This window comes from Scyliorhinus torazame, chromosome 19, assembly GCF_047496885.1.
Source record: "Scyliorhinus torazame isolate Kashiwa2021f chromosome 19, sScyTor2.1, whole genome shotgun sequence".
Taxonomy (NCBI): domain Eukaryota; kingdom Metazoa; phylum Chordata; class Chondrichthyes; order Carcharhiniformes; family Scyliorhinidae; genus Scyliorhinus; species Scyliorhinus torazame.
Window position 1 is genome coordinate 14663194 of NC_092725.1, and position 21581 is coordinate 14684774.

Sequence of the window (21581 nt, forward strand, 5' to 3'; positions counted from 1 at the left end):
GAGAGAGCGTGACTGAGAGAGTGTGACATCGAGAGCATGACAGCGAGAGAGAGAGCGTGACAGCGAGAGAGAGCGTGACAGTGAGAGAGCGTGAGAGAGAGCGTGACAGAGAGCGTGACAGCGAGAGAGCGTGACAGCGAGCATGAGAGAGAGGGAGCATGACAGCGAGAGAGTGACATCGAGAGCATGACAGCGAGAGCGTGACAGCGAGAGAGCGTGAGAGAGAGAGCATGACAGCGAGAGAGAGAGCGTGACAGAGAGAGAGCATGACAGAGAGAGAGCGTGACAGAGAGAGAGCGTGAGAGAGAGCGTGACAGAGAGAGCGTGACAGAGAGCGTGACAGAGAGCGTGACAGAGAGCGTGACGGAGAGCGTGACAGAGAGAGAGCGTGACAGAGAGAGAGCGTGACAGCGAGAGAGCGTGACAGCGAGAGAGCGTGACAGAGAGAGAGCGTGACAGAGAGAGAGCGTGACAGAGAGAGAGCGTGACAGAGAGAGAGCGTGACAGAGAGAGAGCGTGACAGAGAGAGAGCATGAGCGAGAGAGAGAGCGTGACAGCGAGAGAGAGAGCGTGACAGCGAGAGAGAGAGCATGACAGAGTGAGAGCGTGACAGAGAGAGAGCGTGACAGAGAGAGAGCGTGACAGAGAGAGAGCGTGACAGAGAGAGAGCGTGACAGAGAGAGAGCCTGACAGAGCGAGAGCGTGACAGCGAGAGAGAGCGTGACAGCGAGAGAGAGCGTGACAGCGAGAGAGAGCGTGACAGCGAGAGCGTGACAGCGAGAGAGCGTGACAGCGAGAGAGCGTGACAGAGAGAGAGCGTGACAGAGAGAGCGTGACAGAGAGAGAGAGCGTGACAGAGAGAGAGAGCGTGAGAGAGAGCGTGAGAGCATGACAGCGAGAGAGCGTTACAGAGAGAGCGTGACATCGAGAGCATGACAGCGAGAGAGAGAGAGCGTGACAGTGAGAGAGAGAGCGTGACAGCGAGAGAGCGTGACAGCGAGAGAGCGTGACAGCGAGAGAGCGTGACAGCGAGAGAGAGCGTGACAGCGAGAGAGAGCGTGACAGCGAGAGAGAGCGTGACAGCGAGAGAGAGCGTGACAGAGAGAGAGCGTGACAGAGAGAGAGCGTGACAGCGAGAGAGCGTGACAGAGAGCGTGACAGCGAGAGAGAGAGAGCATGACAGCGAGGGAGAGCGTGACAGAGAGAGCTTGACATCGAGAGCATGACAGCGAGAGAGAGCGTGACAGAGAGAGAGCGTGACAGAGAGAGAGCGTGAGAGAGCATGACAGAGAGAGCGTGACAGAGAGAGAGCGTGACAGAGAGAGAGCGTGACAGAGAGAGAGCGTGACATCGAGAGAGAGCATGACAGCGAGAGAGAGCATGACAGCGAGAGAGAGCATGACAGCCAGAGAGAGCGTGACAGAGAGAGCGTGACAGAGAGAGCGTGACAGAGAGAGCGTGACAGCGAGAGAGAGCGTGACAGCGAGAGAGAGCGTGACAGAGAGAGAGCGTGACAGAGAGAGAGCGTGACAGAGAGAGAGCGTGACAGAGAGAGCGTGACAGAGAGAGAGCGTGACAGAGAGAGCGTGACAGAGAGAGAGCGTGACAGAGAGAGAGCGTGACAGAGAGAGAGCGTGACAGCGAGAGAGAGCGTGACAGCGAGAGAGAGCGTGACAGCGAGAGAGAGCGTGACAGCGAGAGAGAGCGTGACAGCGAGAGAGAGCGTGACAGCGAGAGAGAGCGTGACATCGAGAGCGTGACATCGAGAGCGTGACATCGAGAGCGTGAGAGAGAGAGCGTGACATCGAGAGAGAGCGTGACAGAGAGAGCGTGACAGAGAGAGAGCGTGACATCGAGAGAGCGTGACAGCGAGAGAGAGCGTGACAGAGAGAGAGCGTGACAGCGAGAGAACGTGACAGTGAGATAGAGAGCGTGACAGAGAGACAGCGTGACAGAGAGCGCGTGACAGAGAGAGAGAGCGTGACAGAGAGAGAGCGCGACATCGAGAGAGCATGAGAGAGAGAACATGACAGAGAGAAAGAGCGTGACAGCGAGAGAGAGCGTGACAGCGAGAGAGAGCGTGACAGCGAGAGAGAGCGTGACAGTGAGAGAGAGGGAGCGTGACAGTGAGAGAGAGGGAGCGTGACAGAGAGAGCGTGACAGAGAGAGCGTGACAGAGAGAGAGCGTGACAGCGAGAGAGAGAGTGTGACAGCGAGAGAGAGAGCGTGACAGAGAGAGCGTGACAGCGAGAGAGCGTGACAGCGAGAGAGAGAGCGTGACAGAGAGACAGCGTGACAGAGAGACAGCGTGACATGAGACAGCGTAACAGAGAGAGCGTGACAGAGAGCGTGACAGAGAGAGAGAGCGTGACAGCGAGAGAGAGAGCGTGACAGAGAGACAGCGTGACAGAGACAGCGAGAGAGAGAGCGTGACAGAGAGAGCGTGACAGAGAGCGTGACAGAGAGCGTGACAGAGAGAGAGCGTGACAGAGAGAGAGCGTGACAGCGAGAGAGCGTGACAGCGAGAGAGCGTGACAGAGAGAGAGCGTGATAGAGAGAGAGCGTGACAGAGAGAGAGCGTGACAGAGAGAGAGCGTGACAGAGAGAGAGCATGAGCGAGAGAGAAAGCGTGACAGCGAGAGAGAGAGCGTGACAGCGAGAGAGAGAGCGTGACAGCGAGAGAGAGAGCATGACAGAGTGAGAGCGTGACAGAGAGAGAGCGTGACAGAGAGAGAGCGTGACAGAGAGAGAGCGTGACAGAGAGAGAGCCTGACAGAGCGAGAGCGTGACAGCGAGAGAGAGCGTGACAGCGAGAGAGAGCGTGACAGCGAGAGAGAGCGTGACAGCGAGAGCGTGACAGCGAGAGAGCGTGACAGCGAGAGAGCGTGACAGAGAGAGAGCGTGACAGAGAGAGCGTGACAGAGAGAGAGAGCGTGACAGAGAGAGAGAGCGTGAGAGAGAGCGTGAGAGCATGACAGCGAGAGAGCGTTACAGAGAGAGCGTGACATCGAGAGCATGACAGCGAGAGAGAGAGAGCGTGACAGTGAGAGAGAGAGCGTGACAGCGAGAGAGCGTGACAGCGAGAGAGCGTGACAGCGAGAGAGAGCGTGACAGCGAGAGAGAGCGTGACAGCGAGAGAGAGCGTGACAGCGAGAGAGAGCGTGACAGAGAGAGAGCGTGACAGAGAGAGAGCGTGACAGCGAGAGAGCGTGACAGAGAGCGTGACAGCGAGAGAGAGAGAGCATGACAGCGAGGGAGAGCGTGACAGAGAGAGCTTGACATCGAGAGCATGACAGCGAGAGAGAGCGTGACAGAGAGAGAGCGTGACAGAGAGAGAGCGTGAGAGAGCATGACAGAGAGAGCGTGACAGAGAGAGAGCGTGACAGAGAGAGAGCGTGACAGAGAGAGAGCGTGACAGAGAGAGAGCGTGACAGAGAGAGAGCGTGACAGAGAGAGAGCGTGACATCGAGAGAGAGCATGACAGCGAGAGAGAGCATGACAGCGAGAGAGAGCATGACAGCCAGAGAGAGCGTGACAGAGAGAGCGTGACAGAGAGAGCGTGACAGCGAGAGAGAGCGTGACAGCGAGAGAGAGCGTGACAGAGAGAGAGCGTGACAGAGAGAGCGTGACAGAGAGAGAGCGTGACAGAGAGAGCGTGACAGAGAGAGAGCGTGACAGAGAGAGAGCGTGACAGCGAGAGAGAGCGTGACAGCGAGAGAGAGCGTGACAGCGAGAGAGAGCGTGACATCGAGAGCGTGACATCGAGAGCGTGAGAGAGAGAGCGTGACATCGAGAGAGAGCGTGACAGAGAGAGCGTGACAGAGAGAGAGCGTGACATCGAGAGAGCGTGACAGCGAGAGAGAGCGTGACAGAGAGAGAGCGTGACAGCGAGAGCGTGACAGAGAGAGAGCGTGACACCGTGAGAGCGTGACAGCGAGAGAGAGCGTGACATCGAGAGAGCGTGACAGCGAGAGAGAGCATGACAGCGAGAGAGAGCGTGACAGCGAGAGAGGGGGTGAGAAAGTCATACAGTGAGATGCATCCTGAGTTAAGGCTTATTGTCGATAATAGCACGAGGAGGTGATGGTGGTGAAGATACGGGTTCGAGGGTGTTTGAGGCGCCTGCATCAACCCACACGAACTGATTGACTGCCCTCGCGTATGCAGGCCACAGGCGCAAATTCCAGCGCGTCGCCCACCCCCTCCATGACTGATGTGCGTGCGAATCCTTTACCCAAAGTGTTGACCAAGCAGACTCCACACATGTCGAGGGTGAGCAGGGTGTGATAGATGGGAGCACCACCCTCGTGGTTCATGAAGAGGTGGTACAACACGCTGCCCAGTTGGGGGGTCACGCAGGCCAGGTAGTGCGCCACGGCCAGCCAGGGCACCGTGATCTGCGACCAGGGGATAGCCAGAGGCAGGAGAAACAGGAAAAACAGCAGTGGGATTCCTGGGAGAGAGAGAGAGAAATGAGTTATACCTGGGTTTGTCCGCACCGGGCTAGAGAAAACTCCCTCTTACCCCTTCAGCACACACTCCCCTCACTATTACCCCTTCAACACACTCCCCTCACTATTACCCCTTCAGCACACACTCCCCTCACTATTACCCCTTCAGCACACACTCCCCTCACTATTACCCCTTCAGCACACTCCCCTCACTATTACCCCTTCAACACACTCCCCTCACTATTACCCCTTCAGCACACACTCCCCTCACTATTACCCCTTCAGCACACACTCCCCTCACTATTACCCCTTCAGCACACACTCCCCTCACTATTACCCCTTCAGCACACACTCCCCTCACTATTACCCCTTCAACACACTCCCCTCACTATTACCCCTTCAGCACACACTCCCCTCACTATTACCCCTTCAGCACACACTCCCCTCACTATTACCCCTTCAACACACTCCCCTCACTATTACCCCTTCAGCACACACTCCCCTCACTATTACCCCTTCAACACACTCCCCTCACTATTACCCCTTCAGCACACACTCCCCTCACTATTACCCCTTCAGCACACACTCCCCTCACTATTACCCCTTCAACACACTCCCCTCACTATTACCCCTTCAGCACACACTCCCCTCACTATTACCCCTTCAGCACACACTCCCGTCCCTCTTACCCCTTCAGCACACACTCCCCTCACTATTACCCCTTCAGCACACACTCCCCTCACTATTACCCCTTCAACACACTCCCCTCACTATTATCCCTTCAGCACACACTCCCCTCACTATTACCCCTTCAGCACACACTCCCCTCACTATTACCCCTTCAACACACACTCCCCTCACTATTACCCCTTCAGCACACACTCCCCTCACTATTACCCCTTCAACATACACTCCCCTCACTATTACCCCTTCAGCACACACTCCCCTCACTATTACCCCTTCAACACACACTCCCCTCACTATTACCCCTTCAGCACACACTCCCCTCACTTACCCCTTCAACATACACTCCCCTCACTATTACCACTTCAGCACACACTCCCCTCACTATTACCCCTTCAACATACTCCCCTCACTATTACCCCTTCAGCACACACTCCCCTATTACCCCTTCAACACACTCCCCTCACTATTACCCCTTCAACACACACTCCCCTCACTATTACCCCTTCAGCACACACTCCCCTCACTATTACCCCTTCAACACACTCCCCTCACTATTACCCCTTCAACACACACTCCCCTCACTATTACCAGTTCACCACACACTCCCCTCACTATTACCCCTTCAACATACTCCCCTCACTATTACCCCCTCAACACACACTCCCCTCACTATTACCCCTTCAACACACACTTCCCCTCACTATTACCCCTTCAGCACACACTCCCCTCACTATTACCAGTTCAGCACACACTCCCCTCACTATTACCCCTTCAACATACTCCCCTCACTATTACCCCTTCAACACACACTCCCCTCACTATTACCCCTTCAACACACACTCCCCTCACTATTACCCCTTCAACACACTCCCGTCACTATTAACCCTTCAGCACACACTCCCCTCACTATTACCCCTTCAGCAAACTCCCCTCACTATAACTCCTTCAACATACTCCCCCTCACTATTACCTCGTCAACACACACTCTCACCTCACTATTACCCCTTCAACACACACTCCCCTCACTATTACCCCTTCAGCACACTCCCCTCACTATAACTCCTTCAACACACACTCCCCTCACTATTACCCTTTCAACACACACTCCCCTCACTATTACCCCTTCAGCACACTCCCCCCTCACTATTACCCCTTCAGCACACTCCCCTCACTATAACTCCTTCAACACACTCCCCCCACTATTACCCTGTCAACACACTCTCACCTCACTATTACCCCTTCAACACACACTCCCCTCACTATTACCCCTTCAGCACACTCCCCTCACTATAACTCCTTCAACACACACTCCCCTCACTATAACTCCTTCAACACACACTCCCCTCACTATTACCCCTTCAACACACACTCCCGTCACTATTACCCCTTCAGCACACACTCCCCTCACTATTACCCCTTCAGCACACTCCCCTCACTATAACTCCTTCAACACACACTCCCGTCACTATTACCCCTTCAGCACACTCCCCTCACTATAACTCCTTCAACACACTCCCCCCACTTTTACCCCGTCAACACACACTCTCACCTCACTATTACCCCTTCAACACACACTCCCCTCACTATTACCCCTTCAGCACACTCCCCTCACTATAACTCCTTCAACACACACTCCCCTCACTATAACTCCTTCAACACATACTCCCCTCACTATTACCCCTTCAACACACACTCCCGTCACTATTACCCCTTCAGCACACACTCCCCTCACTATTACCCCTTCAGCACACTCCCCTCACTATAACTCCTTCAACACACACTCCCGTCACTATTACCCCTTCAGCACACTCCCCTCACTATAACTCCTTCAACACACTCCCCCCTCACTATTACCCCTTCAGCACACTCTCCCCCCACTATTACCCCGTCAACACACACTCTCACCTCACTATTACCCCTTCAATACACACTCCCCTCACTATTACCCCTTCAGCACACTCCCCTCACTATTACCCCTTCAACACACTCTCACCTCACTATTACCCCTTCAACACACACTCCCCTCACTATTACCCCTTCAACACACACTCCCCTCACTATTACCCCTTCAACACACACTCACCTCACTATTATCCCTTCAACACACACTCCCCTCACTATTACCCCTTCAGCACACTCTCCCCTCACTATTACCCCTTCAACACACACTCCCCCTCACTATTATCCCTTCAACACACTTCCCCCCCCCCACTATTACCTCTTCAACACACACTAACCCCACTATTATCCCTTCAACACACTCTCCCCTCACTATTACGCCTTCAACACATCCCTCCCCTCACTATTACCCCTTCAACACACTCTCCCCTCACTATTACCCCTTCAACACACACTCCCCCCTCACTATTACCCCTTCAACACCCCCTCTCTCTATTACCCCTTCAACACACTCCCCCTCACTATTACCCCTTCAACACACACTCCCCCCTCACTATTACCTTCAACACCCCCCTCTATTACCCCTTCAACACACTCCCCCTCTCTATTACCCCTTCAACACACTCTCCCCTCACTATTAATCCTTCAACATACTCTCCCCTCACTATTACCCCTTCAACACATTCTCCCCTCACAATTGCCCCTTCAACACATTCTCCCCCCATTATTACCCCATGAACACACTCTCCCTCCACTATTACCCCATCAACACCCCCCCCAACTATTACCCCTTCAACAAACACTCCTCCCACTATTACCCATCAACACACTCCCCCCCACACTTCCCCCATCAACACACTCCGCCCACACTATTACCCCTTCAACACACTCTCCCCTCACTATTACCACTTCAACACACTCCCGTCACTATTACCCCTTCAGCACACACTCCCCTCACTATTACCCCTTCAGCACACTCCCCTCACTATAACTCCTTCAACGTACTACCCCTCACTATTACCCCGTCAACACACACTCTCACCTCACTATTACCCCTTCAACACACACTCCCCTCACTATTACCCCTTCAGCACACTCCCCTCACTATAACTCCTTCAACACACACTCCCCTCACTATTACCCCTTTAACACACACTCCCCTCACTATTACCCCTTCAGCACACTCCCCCCTCACTATTACCCCTTCAGCACACTCCCCTCACTATAACTCCTTCAACACACTCCCCCCACTATTACCCCATCAACACACACTCTCACCTCACTATTACCCCTTCAATACACACTCCCCTCACTATTACCCTTTCAGCACACTCCCCTCACTATAACTCCTTCAACACACACTCCCCTCACTATTACCCTTTCAACACACACTCCCCTCACTATTACCCCTTCAGCACACTCCCCCCTCACTATTACCCCTTCAGCACACTCCCCTCACTATAACTCCTTCAACACACTCCCCCCACTATTACCCCGTCAACACACACTCTCACCTCACTATTACCCCTTCAACACACACTCCCCTCACTATTACCCCTTCAGCACACTCCCCTCACTATAACTCCTTCAACACACACTCCCCTCACTATAACTCCTTCAACACACACTCCCCTCACTATTACCCTTTCAACACACACTCCCCTCACTATTACCCCTTCAGCACACTCCCCCCTCACTATTACCCCTTCAGCACACTCCCCTCACTATAACTCCTTCAACACACACTCCCCTCACTATTACCCCTTCAACACACACTCCCGTCACTATTACCCCTTCAGCACACACTCCCCTCACTATTACCCCTTCAGCACACTCCCCTCACTATAACTCCTTCAACACACACTCCCGTCACTATTACCCCTTCAGCACACTCCCCTCACTATAACTCCTTCAACACACTCCCCCCACTTTTACCCCGTCAACACACACTCTCACCTCACTATTACCCCTTCAACACACACTCCCCTCACTATTACCCCTTCAGCACACTCCCCTCACTATAACTCCTTCAACACACACTCCCCTCACTATAACTCCTTCAACACATACTCCCCTCACTATTACCCCTTCAACACACACTCCCGTCACTATTACCCCTTCAGCACACACTCCCCTCACTATTACCCCTTCAGCACACTCCCCTCACTATAACTCCTTCAACACACACTCCCGTCACTATTACCCCTTAGGCACACTCCCCTCACTATAACTCCTTCAACACACTCCCCCCTCACTATTACCCCTTCAGCACACTCTCCCCCCACTATTACCCCGTCAACACACACTCTCACCTCACTATTACCCCTTCAATACACACTCCCCTCACTATTACCCCTTCAGCACACTCCCCTCACTATTACCCCTTCAACACACTCTCACCTCACTATTACCCCTTCAACACACACTCCCCTCACTATTACCCCTTCAACACACACTCCCCTCACTATTACCCCTTCAACACACTCTCACCTCACTATTATCCCTTCAACACACACTCCCCTCACTATTACCCCTTCAGCACACTCCCCTCACTATTACCCCTTCAGCACACTCTCCCCTCACTATTACCCCTTCAACACACACTCCCCCTCACTATTATCCCTTCAACACACTTCCCCCCTCCCCCACTATTACCTCTTCAACACACACTAACCCCACTATTATCCCTTCAACACACTCTCCCCTCACTATTACGCCTTCAACACATCCCTCCCCTCACTATTACCCCTTCAACACACTCTCCCCTCACTATTACCCCTTCAACACACACTCTCCCCTCACTATTACCCCTTCAACACCCCTCCTCTCTATTACCCCTTCAACACACTCCCCCTCACTATTACCCCTTCAACACACACTCCCCCCTCACTATTACCCCTTCAACGCCCCCCCTCTATTACCCCTTCAACACACTCCCCCTCTCTATTACCCCTTCAACACACTCTCCCCTCACTATTAATCCTTCAACATACTCTCACCTCACTATTACCCCTTCAACACATTCTCCCCTCACAATTGCCCCTTCAACACATTCTCCCCCCATTATTACCCCATGAACACACTCTCCCTCCACTATTGCCCCATCAACACCCCCCCCAACTATTACCCCTTCAACAAACACTCCTCCCACTATTACCCATCAACACACTCCCCCCCCACACTTCCCCATCAACACACTCCGCCCACGCTATTACCCCTTCAACACACTCTCCCCTCACTATTACCACTTCAACACACTCCCGTCACTATTACCCCTTCAGCACACACTCCCCTCACTATTACCCCTTCAGCACACTCCCCTCACTATAACTCCATCAACGTACTCCCCCTCACTATTACCCCGTCAACACACACACTCACCTCACTATTACCCCTTCAACACACACTCCCCTCACTATTACCCCTTCAGCACACTCCCCTCACTATAACTCCTTCAACACACACTCCCCTCACTATTACCCCTTTAACACACACTCCCCTCACTATTACCCCTTCAGCACACTCCCCCCTCACTATTACCCCTTCAGCACACTCCCCTCACTATAACTCCTTCAACACACACTCCCCTCACTATAACTCCTTCAACACACACTCCCCTCACTATTACCCCTTCAACACACACTCCCGTCACTATTACCCCTTCAGCACACACTCCCCTCACTATTACCCCTTCAGCACACTACCCTCACTATAACTCCTTCAACACACTCCCCCCTCACTATTACCCCTTCAGCACACTCTCCCCCCACTATTACCCCTTCAACACACTCTCCCCTCACTATTATCCCTTCAAATCACTCTCCTCCCACTCTCACCTCACCACACTCTCCCCTCACTATTACCCCTTCAAAACTCCCCCCCCCCAACTATTACCCCTTAAACATACACTCCCCCCACTATTACCCCCTCAACACCCCCCCTCACTATTACCCCTTCAACACACTCCCCCTCACTATTACCCCTTCATCACACTCCTCCCACTATTACCCCTTCAACACACTCCCCCTCACTATTACCCCTTCATCACTCTCCCCTCACTATTACCCCTTCAGCACACACTCCCCTCACTACTACCCCTTCAGCACACTCTCTCCCCACTATTACCCCTTCAACACGCTCTCCCCCCACTAATACCCCTTCAACACACTTTCCCCCCCCACTATTACCCCTTCAACACACTCCCCCCCCCACTCTGACACCTTCCACCCACTCCCCCCCCACTATTACCCCTTCAACACACTCTCCCCTCACTATTAACCCTTCAACATACTCTCCCCTCACTATTACCCCTTCAACACATTCTCCCCCATTATTACCCCATGAACACACTCCCACCTCACTATTACCCATTCAATACACACTCCCACCTCACTACTACCCATTCAACACCCCCTCACTATTACCCCTTCAACGCACTCTCCCCTCACTATTAACCCTTCAACACACTCTCCCCTCACTATTACCCCTTCAACACACTCTCCCCTCACTATTATCCCTTCAAATCACTCTCCTCCCACTCTCACCAACACACTCTCCCCCCCACTATTACCCATCAACACACTCCCCCCCCCACACACTTTCCCCATCAACACACTCCGCCCACACTATTACCCCTTCAACACACTCTCCCCTCACTATTATCCCTTCAAATCACTCTCCTCCCACTCTCACCACCTCAACACACTCTCCCCCCACTATTACCCCTTCAACACCCCCCTCACTATTACCCCTTCAACACACTCCCCTCACTATTACCCCTTCAACACTCTCCTCCCACTATTACCCCTTCAACACACTCCTCCCACTATATCCCCTTCAACACACTCTCCCCTCACTATTACCCCTTCAACACACTCTCCCCTCACTATTACCCCTTCAACACACTCCCCTCACTATTACCCCTTCAACACACTCCCCCCTCACTATTACCCCTTCAGCACACTCTCCTCCCACTATATCCCCTTCAACACACTCTCCCCTCACTATTACCCCTTCAACACACTCCCCCCTCACTATTACCCCTTCAACACACTCCCCTCACTATTACCCCTTCAACACTCTCCTCCCACTATTACCCCTTCAACACACTCCTCCCACTATATCCCCTTCAACACACTCTCCCCTCACTATTACCCCTTCAACACACTCCCCCCTCACTATTACCCCTTCAACACACTCCCCTCACTATTACCCCTTCAACACTCTCCTCCCACTATTACCCCTTCAACACACTCCTCCCACTATATCCCCTTCAACACACTCTCCCCTCACTATTACCCCTTCAACACACTCTCCCCTCACTATTACCCCTTCAACACACTCCCCTCACTATTACCCCTTCAACACACTCCCCCCTCACTATTACCCCTTCAACACACTCCCCTCACTATTACCCCTTCAACACACTCCCCCCTCACTATTACCCCTTCAACACACTCTCCCCTCACGATTACCCCTTCAACACTCTCCTCCCACTATTACCCCTTCAACACACTCCTCCCACTATTACCCCTTCAACACACTCTCCCCTCACTATATCCCCTTCAACACACTCTCCCCTCACTATTACCCCTTCAACACACTCTCCCCTCACTATTACCCCTTCAACACACTCCCCTCACTATTACCCCTTCAACACACTCTCCCCTCACTATTACCCCTTCAACACACTCCCCTCACTATTACCCCTTCAACACACTCCCCCCTCACTATTACCCCTTCAACACACTCCCCTCACTATTACCCCTTCAACACACTCCCCCCTCACTATTACCCCTTCAACACACTCTCCCCTCACTATTACCCCTTCAACACTCTCCTCCCACTATTACCCCTTCAACACACTCCTCCCACTATTACCCCTTCAACACACTCTCCCCTCACTATATCCCCTTCAACACACTCTCCCCTCACTATTACCCCTTCAACACTCTCCTCCCACTATTACCCCTTCAACACTCTCCCCCCACTATTACCCCTTCAACACACTCCCCCCCCCACTCTGACACCTTCCACCCACTCCCCCCCCACTATTACCCCTTCAACACACTCTCCCCTCACTATTAACCCTTCAACATACTCTCCCCTCACTATTACCCCTTCAACACATTCTCCCCCATTATTACCCCATGAACACACTCCCACCTCACTATTACCCATTCAATACACACTCCCACCTCACTACTACCCATTCAACACCCCCTCACTATTACCCCTTCAACGCACTCTCCCCTCACTATTAACCCTTCAACACACTCTCCCCTCACTATTACCCCTTCAACACACTCTCCCCTCACTATTATCCCTTCAAATCACTCTCCTCCCACTCTCACCAACACACTCTCCCCCCCACTATTACCCATCAACACACTCCCCCCCCACACACTTTCCCCATCAACACACTCCGCCCACACTATTACCCCTTCAACACACTCTCCCCTCACTATTATCCCTTCAAATCACTCTCCTCCCACTCTCACCACCTCAACACACTCTCCCCCCACTATTACCCCTTCAACACCCCCCTCACTATTACCCCTTCAACACACTCCCCTCACTATTACCCCTTCAACACTCTCCTCCCACTATTACCCCTTCAACACACTCCTCCCACTATATCCCCTTCAACACACTCTCCCCTCACTATTACCCCTTCAACACACTCTCCCCTCACTATTACCCCTTCAACACACTCCCCTCACTATTACCCCTTCAACACACTCCCCCCTCACTATTACCCCTTCAGCACACTCTCCTCCCACTATATCCCCTTCAACACACTCTCCCCTCACTATTACCCCTTCAACACACTCCCCCCTCACTATTACCCCTTCAACACACTCCCCTCACTATTACCCCTTCAACACTCTCCTCCCACTATTACCCCTTCAACACACTCCTCCCACTATATCCCCTTCAACACACTCTCCCCTCACTATTACCCCTTCAACACACTCCCCCCTCACTATTACCCCTTCAACACACTCCCCTCACTATTACCCCTTCAACACTCTCCTCCCACTATTACCCCTTCAACACACTCCTCCCACTATATCCCCTTCAACACACTCTCCCCTCACTATTACCCCTTCAACACACTCTCCCCTCACTATTACCCCTTCAACACACTCCCCTCACTATTACCCCTTCAACACACTCCCCCCTCACTATTACCCCTTCAACACACTCCCCTCACTATTACCCCTTCAACACACTCCCCCCTCACTATTACCCCTTCAACACACTCTCCCCTCACGATTACCCCTTCAACACTCTCCTCCCACTATTACCCCTTCAACACACTCCTCCCACTATTACCCCTTCAACACACTCTCCCCTCACTATATCCCCTTCAACACACTCTCCCCTCACTATTACCCCTTCAACACACTCTCCCCTCACTATTACCCCTTCAACACACTCCCCTCACTATTACCCCTTCAACACACTCTCCCCTCACTATTACCCCTTCAACACACTCCCCTCACTATTACCCCTTCAACACACTCCCCCCTCACTATTACCCCTTCAACACACTCCCCTCACTATTACCCCTTCAACACACTCCCCCCTCACTATTACCCCTTCAACACACTCTCCCCTCACTATTACCCCTTCAACACTCTCCTCCCACTATTACCCCTTCAACACACTCCTCCCACTATTACCCCTTCAACACACTCTCCCCTCACTATATCCCCTTCAACACACTCTCCCCTCACTATTACCCCTTCAACACACTCTCCCCTCACTATTACCCCTTCAACACACTCCCCTCACTATTACCCCTTCAACACTCCCCCATTATTACCCCTTCAACACACTCCCCCCTCAACATTACCCCTTCAACACACTCCTCCCACATGAAATGAAAATCGCTTATTGTGACAAGTAGGCTTCAAATGAAGTTACTGTGAAAAGCCCCTAGTCGCCACATTCCGGCGCCTGTTCGGGGAGGCTGGTACGGGAATTACTTCATCAACACACACCCCCCAACTATTACCCCTTCAACACACTCTTCCCCCCCACTATTATCCCTTCTGTCGCGACACGACGGACTTCCTACAGAAACTCAGCACCCATGGACCAGTTGAACCAGGAACATTCCTCGTCACAATGGACGTCTCGGCACTCTACACCAGCATCCCCCATGACGACGGCATTGCTGCAACAGCCTCAGTACTCAACACCGACAACTGCCAATCTCTAGACGCAATTCTGCAACTCATCCGCTTCATTCTGGATCACAACGTCTTCACCTTCGACAACAAGTTCTTCATCCAGACGCACGGAACAGCCATGGGGACCAAATTCGCACCTCAATATGCCAACATCTTCATGCACAAGTTTGAACAGGACCTACTCACCGCACAGGACCTTCAACCGATGTTATACACCAGATACATCGATGACATTTTTTTCCTTTGGACCCACGGCGAAGAATCACTGAAACGACTACACGATGACATTAATAAGTTCCATCCAACCATCAGACTCACCATGGACTACTCTCCAAAATCAGTTGCATTCTTGGACACACTCATCTCCATCAAGGACGGTCACCTCAGCACTTCGCTTTACCGCAAACCCACGGATAACCTCACAATGCTCCACTTCTCCAGCTTCCACCCTAAACACATTAAAGAAGCCATCCCCTATGGACAAGCGCTCCGTATACACAGGATCTGCTCAGACGAGGAGGAGCGTAACAGACATTGAAAGATGCCCTCGTACGAACGGGGTATGGCACTCGACTCATCGATCGACAGTTCCAACGCGCCACAGCGAAAAATCGGACCGACCTCCTCAGAAGACAAACATGGGACACAACCGACAGAATACCCTTCGTCGTCCAGTACTTCCCCGGAGCGGAGAAACTACGTCATCTTCTTCACAGCCTTCAACACGTCATTGATGACGATGAACATCTTGCCAAGGTCATCCCCACACCCCCACTACTTGCCTTCAAACAACCGCGCAACCTCAAACGAACCATTGTTTGCAGCAAACTACCCAGTCTTCAGAACAGTGACCACGACACCACACAACCCTGTGATGGCAATCTCTGCAAGACGTGCCAGATCATCGACATGGATACCACTATTACACGTGAGAACACCACCCACCAGGTACGCGGTACGTACTCGTGCGACTCGGCCAACGTTGTCTACCTCGTACGCTGCAGGAAAGGATGTCCCGAAGCGTGGTACATTGGCGAGACCATGCAGACGCTGCGACAACGAATGAACGGACATCGCGCAACAATCACCAGGCAGGAATGTTCCCTTCCAGTCGGGGAACACTTCAGCAGTCAAGGGCATTCAGCCTCTGATCTCCGGGTAAGCGTTCTCCAAGGCGGCCTTCAGGACCCGCGACAACGCAGAATCGCCGAGCAGAAACTTATAGCCAAGTTCCGCACACATGAGTGCGGCCTCAACCGGGACCTGGGATTCATGTCGCATTACATTCATCCCCCACCATCTGGCCTGCGAAATCCTACCAACTGTCCTGGCTTGGTACAATTCACACCTCTTTAACCTGGGGTTACCCCATCTCTGGATCTGTAAAGATTTAATCACCTGCTAATGCTCGCATTCCAAGCATTGTTTGGCATCTTTGAATTTGTCTATATATGTGTTTCTGGAACAGACCTCTTCATTCACCTAAGGAGCAGCGCTCCAAAAGCTAGTGACATCGAAACAAACCTGTTGGACTTTAACCTGGTGTTGTAAGACTTCGTACTGTGCTCACCCCAGTCCAACGCCGGCATCTCCACATCATATTATCCCTTCAACACACTTCCCCCTCACTATTACCCCTTCAACACACTCCCCCCACTATTACCCCTTCAACACACTTCCCCCACTATTACCCCTTCAACACTCTCCCCTCACTATTACCCCTTCAACACAGTCCCCCCTCACTATTACCCCTTCAACACACTCTCCCCTCACTATTACCCCTTCAACATTCTCCCCCCACTATTACCCCTTCAACACCCCCCCCCCACTATTACCCCTTCAACACACTCTCCCCTCACTATTACCCCTTCAACACTCTCCCCCCACTATTACCCCTTCAACACTCTCCCCCCACTATTACCCCTTCAACACACTCTCCCCTCACTATTACCCCTTCAACACTCTCCCCCCACTATTACCCCTTCAACACTCCCCCCCCCCACTATTACCCCTTCAACACACTCTCCCCTCACTATTACCCCTTCAACACTCTCCCCCCACTATTACCCCTTCAACACTCCCCCCCCCCCACTATTACCCGTCAACACACACTCTCACCTCACTATTACCCATTCAACACACACTCCCACCTCACTATTACCCATTCAACACCCCCCTCACTATTACCCCTTCAACACACTCTCCCCTCACTATTACCCCTTCAACACCCCCCTCACTATTACCCCTTCAACACACTCCCCCTCACTATTATCCCTTCAACACCCCCCCCACTATTACCTCTTCAACACACACTACCCCCACTATTACCCCTTGAACACACTCTCCCCTCACTATTACCCCTTCAACACATTCCCCCTCCCCACTATTACCCCTCCAACACTCCCCCCAACGATTACCCCTTCAACACACACTTCCCCCACTATTACCACTTCAACACACTCTCCCCTCACTATTACCCCTTCAACACACTCCCCGCCCCCTATTACCCCTTCAACCCCCCCTCTATTACCCCTTCAACACACTCCCCCTCACTGTTACCCCTTCAACATACTCCCCCTCACTATTACCCCTTCAACACACTCTCCCCTCACTATTAACCCTTCAACATACTCTCCACCACTATTACCTTCAACACACTCTCCCCTCACTATTACCCCTTCAACACTCTCCCCCCACTATTACCCCTTCAACACTCCCCCCCCCCACTATTACCCCTTCAACACACTCTCCCCTCACTATTACCCCTTCAACACTCTCCCCCCACTATTACCCCTTCAACACTCCCCCCCCCCACTATTACCCGTTAACACACACTCTCACCTCACTATTACCCATTCAACACACACTCCCACCTCACTATTACCCATTCAACACCCCCCTCACTATTACCCCTTCAACACACACTCCCCTCACTATTACCCCTTCAACACCCCCCTCACTATTACCCCTTCAACACACCCCCCCCCACTATTACCTCTTCAACACACACTACCCCCACTATTACCCCTTGAACACACTCTCCCCTCACTATTACCCCTTCAACACATTCCCCCTCCCCACTATTACCCCTCCAACACTCCCCCCAACGATTACCCCTTCAACACACACTTCCCCCACTATTACCACTTCAACACACTCTCCCCTCACTATTACCCCTTCAACACACTCCCCGCCCCCCTATTACCCCTTCAACACACTCCCCCTCACTGTTACCCCTTCAACATACTCCCCCTCACTATTACCCCTTCAACACACTCTCCCCTCACTATTAACCCTTCAACATACTCTCCACCACTATTGCCTTCAACACACTCTCGCCTCACTATTACCTCTTCAACACACTCTCCCCTCACTATTAATCCTTCAACACACTGTCCCCTCACTATTAACCCTTCAACATACTCTCCCCTCACTATTACCCCTTCAACACATTCTCCCCCCATTATTACCCCATGAACACACTCTCCCTCCACTATTACCCCATCAACACCCCGCCCCAACTATTACCCCTTCAACAAACACTCCCCCCACTATTACCCCTTCAACACACTTCCCCCCACACACTTTCCCCATCAACACACTCCGCCCACACTATTACCCCTTCAACACACTCTCCCCTCACTATTACCCCTTCAACACGCCCCACCCCAACTATTACGCCTTAAACATACACTCTCCCCACTATTACCCCTTTAACACCCCCCCTCACTATTACCCCTTCAACAGACTCCCCCTCACTATTACCCCTTCATCACACTCCTCCCACTATTACCCCTTCAACACACTCCCCCTCACTATGACCCCTTCATCACTCTCCCCTCACTATTACCCCTTCAGCACACACTCCCCTCACTATTACCCCTTCAACACGCTCTCCCCCCACTAATACCCCTTCAACGCACTCCCCCCCCCACTATGACACCTTCCACCCACTCCCCCTCCCATTATTACCCCTTCAACACTCTCCCCCCCACTATTACCCCTTCAACACACTCTCCCCCCACTATGACACCTTCCACACACTCCCCCCCACACTATTACCCCATCAACACTCTCCCCTCACTATTACCCCTTCAACACATGCTCCGCCCCTCACTATTACCCCTTTAACACACTCTCCCCTTCAACACACACTCCCCCCACTATGACACCTTCCACACACTCCCCCCCACACCATTACCCCTTCAACACACTCTGCTCCCACATGAAATGAAAATCGCTTATTGTCACAAGTATGCTTCCAATGAAGTTTCTGTGAAAAGCCCCTAGTCGCCACATTCCGGCGCCTGTTCGGGGAGACTGGTTCGGGAATTACTTCATCAACACACACACCCCAACTATTACCCCTTCAACACACTCTCCCCTCACTATTACCCCTTCAACACACTCCCCTCACTATTACCCCTTCAACACTCTCCCCTCACTATTACCCCTTCAACACACTCTCCCCTCACTATTACCCCTTCAACACACTCTCCCCTCACTATTACCCCTTCAACACACTCTCCGCTCACTATTACCCCTTCAACACTCTCCCCTCACTATTACCCCTTCAACACACTCTCCCCTCACTATTAACCCTTCAACACTCTCCCCTCACTATTACCCCTTCAACACACTCTCCCCTTCAACACACACTCACCCCATTATGACACCTTCCACACACTCTCCCCTCACTATTACCCCTTCAACACTCTCCCCTCACTATTACCCCTTCAACACAAGCTCCGCCCCTCACTATTACCCCTTTAACACACTCTCCCCTTCAACACACACTCCCCCCACTATGACACCTTCCACACACTCTCCCCTCACTATTACCCCTTCAACACTCTCCCCTCACTATTACCCCTTCAACACACTCCCCTCACTATTACCCCTTCAACACTCTCCCCTCACTATTACCCCTTCAACACACTCTCCCCTCACTATTACCCCTTCAACACACTCTCCCCTCACTATTACCCCTTCAACACACTCTCCGCTCACTATTACCCCTTCAACACTCTCCCCTCACTATTACCCCTTCAACACACTCTCCCCTCACTATTAACCCTTCAACACTCTCCCCTCACTATTACCCCTTCAACACACTCTCCGCTCACTATTACCCCTTCAACACACTCCCCTCACTATTACCCCTTCAACACACTCTCCCCTCACTATTACCCCTTCAACACACTCTCCGCTCACTATTACCCCTTCAACACTCTCCCCCCACTATTACCCCTTCAACACTCTCCCCACACTATTACCCCTTCAACACACTCTCCCCTCACTATTACCCCTTCAACACACTCTCCCCTCACTATTACCCCTTCAACACACTCTCCACTCACTATTACCCCTTCAACACTCTCCCCCCACTATTAACCCTTCAACATACTCTCCCCTCACTATTACCCCTTCAACACGCTCCCCCCACTATTACCCCTTCAACACACTCCCCCTCACTATTACCCCTTCAACACACTCTCCCCTCACTATTATCCCTTCAAATCACTCTCCTCCCACTCTCACCTCAACACACTCTCCCCCCACTATTACCCCTTCAACACCCCCCTCACTATTACCCCTTCAACACTCTTCCCCCCACTATTACCCCTTCAACACCCCCCTCACTATTACCCCTTCAACACTCTTCCCCCCACTATTACCCCTTCAACACACTCCCCTCACTATATCCACTTCAACACTCTCTCCCCTCACTATTACCCCTTCAACACTCTCCCCTCACTATTACCCCTTCAACACACTCCCCCCACTATTACCCCTTCAACACACTCCCCTCACTATATCCACTTCAACACACTCTCCCCTCACTATTACCCCTTCAACACTCTCCCCTCACTATTACCCCTTCAACACACTCCCCTCACTATTACCCCTTCAACACACTCCCCTCACTATTACCCCTTCAACACTCCCCCATTATTACCCCTTCAACACACTCCCCCCTCAACATCACCCCTTCAACACTCTCCCCTCACTATTACCCCTTCAACACACTGTCCCCCCACTATTACCCCTTCAACACACTCCCCTCACTATTACCCCTTCAACACACTCCCCTCACTATTACCCCTTCAACACTCCCCCATTATTACCCCTTCAACACACTCCCCCCTCAACATCACCCCTTCAACACTCTCCCCTCACTATTACGCCTTCAACACACTGTCCCCCCACTATTACCCCTTCAACACTCTCCCCTCACTATTACCCCTTCAACACACTCCCCTCACTATTACCCCTTCAACACTCCCCCATTATTACCCCTTCAACACACTCCCCCCTCAACATCACCCCTTCAACACTCTCC

General features: G+C 52.3%; 1 protein-coding gene across 1 annotated transcript in view; it reads right to left on the reverse strand.

Moving 5' to 3' along the window:
* The window catches only part of LOC140396019 (progestin and adipoQ receptor family member 4-like), an 89160-nt gene that overhangs the window by 32664 nt on the left and 34915 nt on the right, over positions 1–21581 (reverse strand). Inside the window, exon 2 of the mRNA XM_072484068.1 lies at positions 4235–4453. Coding sequence (XP_072340169.1) covers positions 4235–4453 — 219 coding nt within the window. The remainder of the gene's footprint in view (positions 1–4234; positions 4454–21581) is intronic.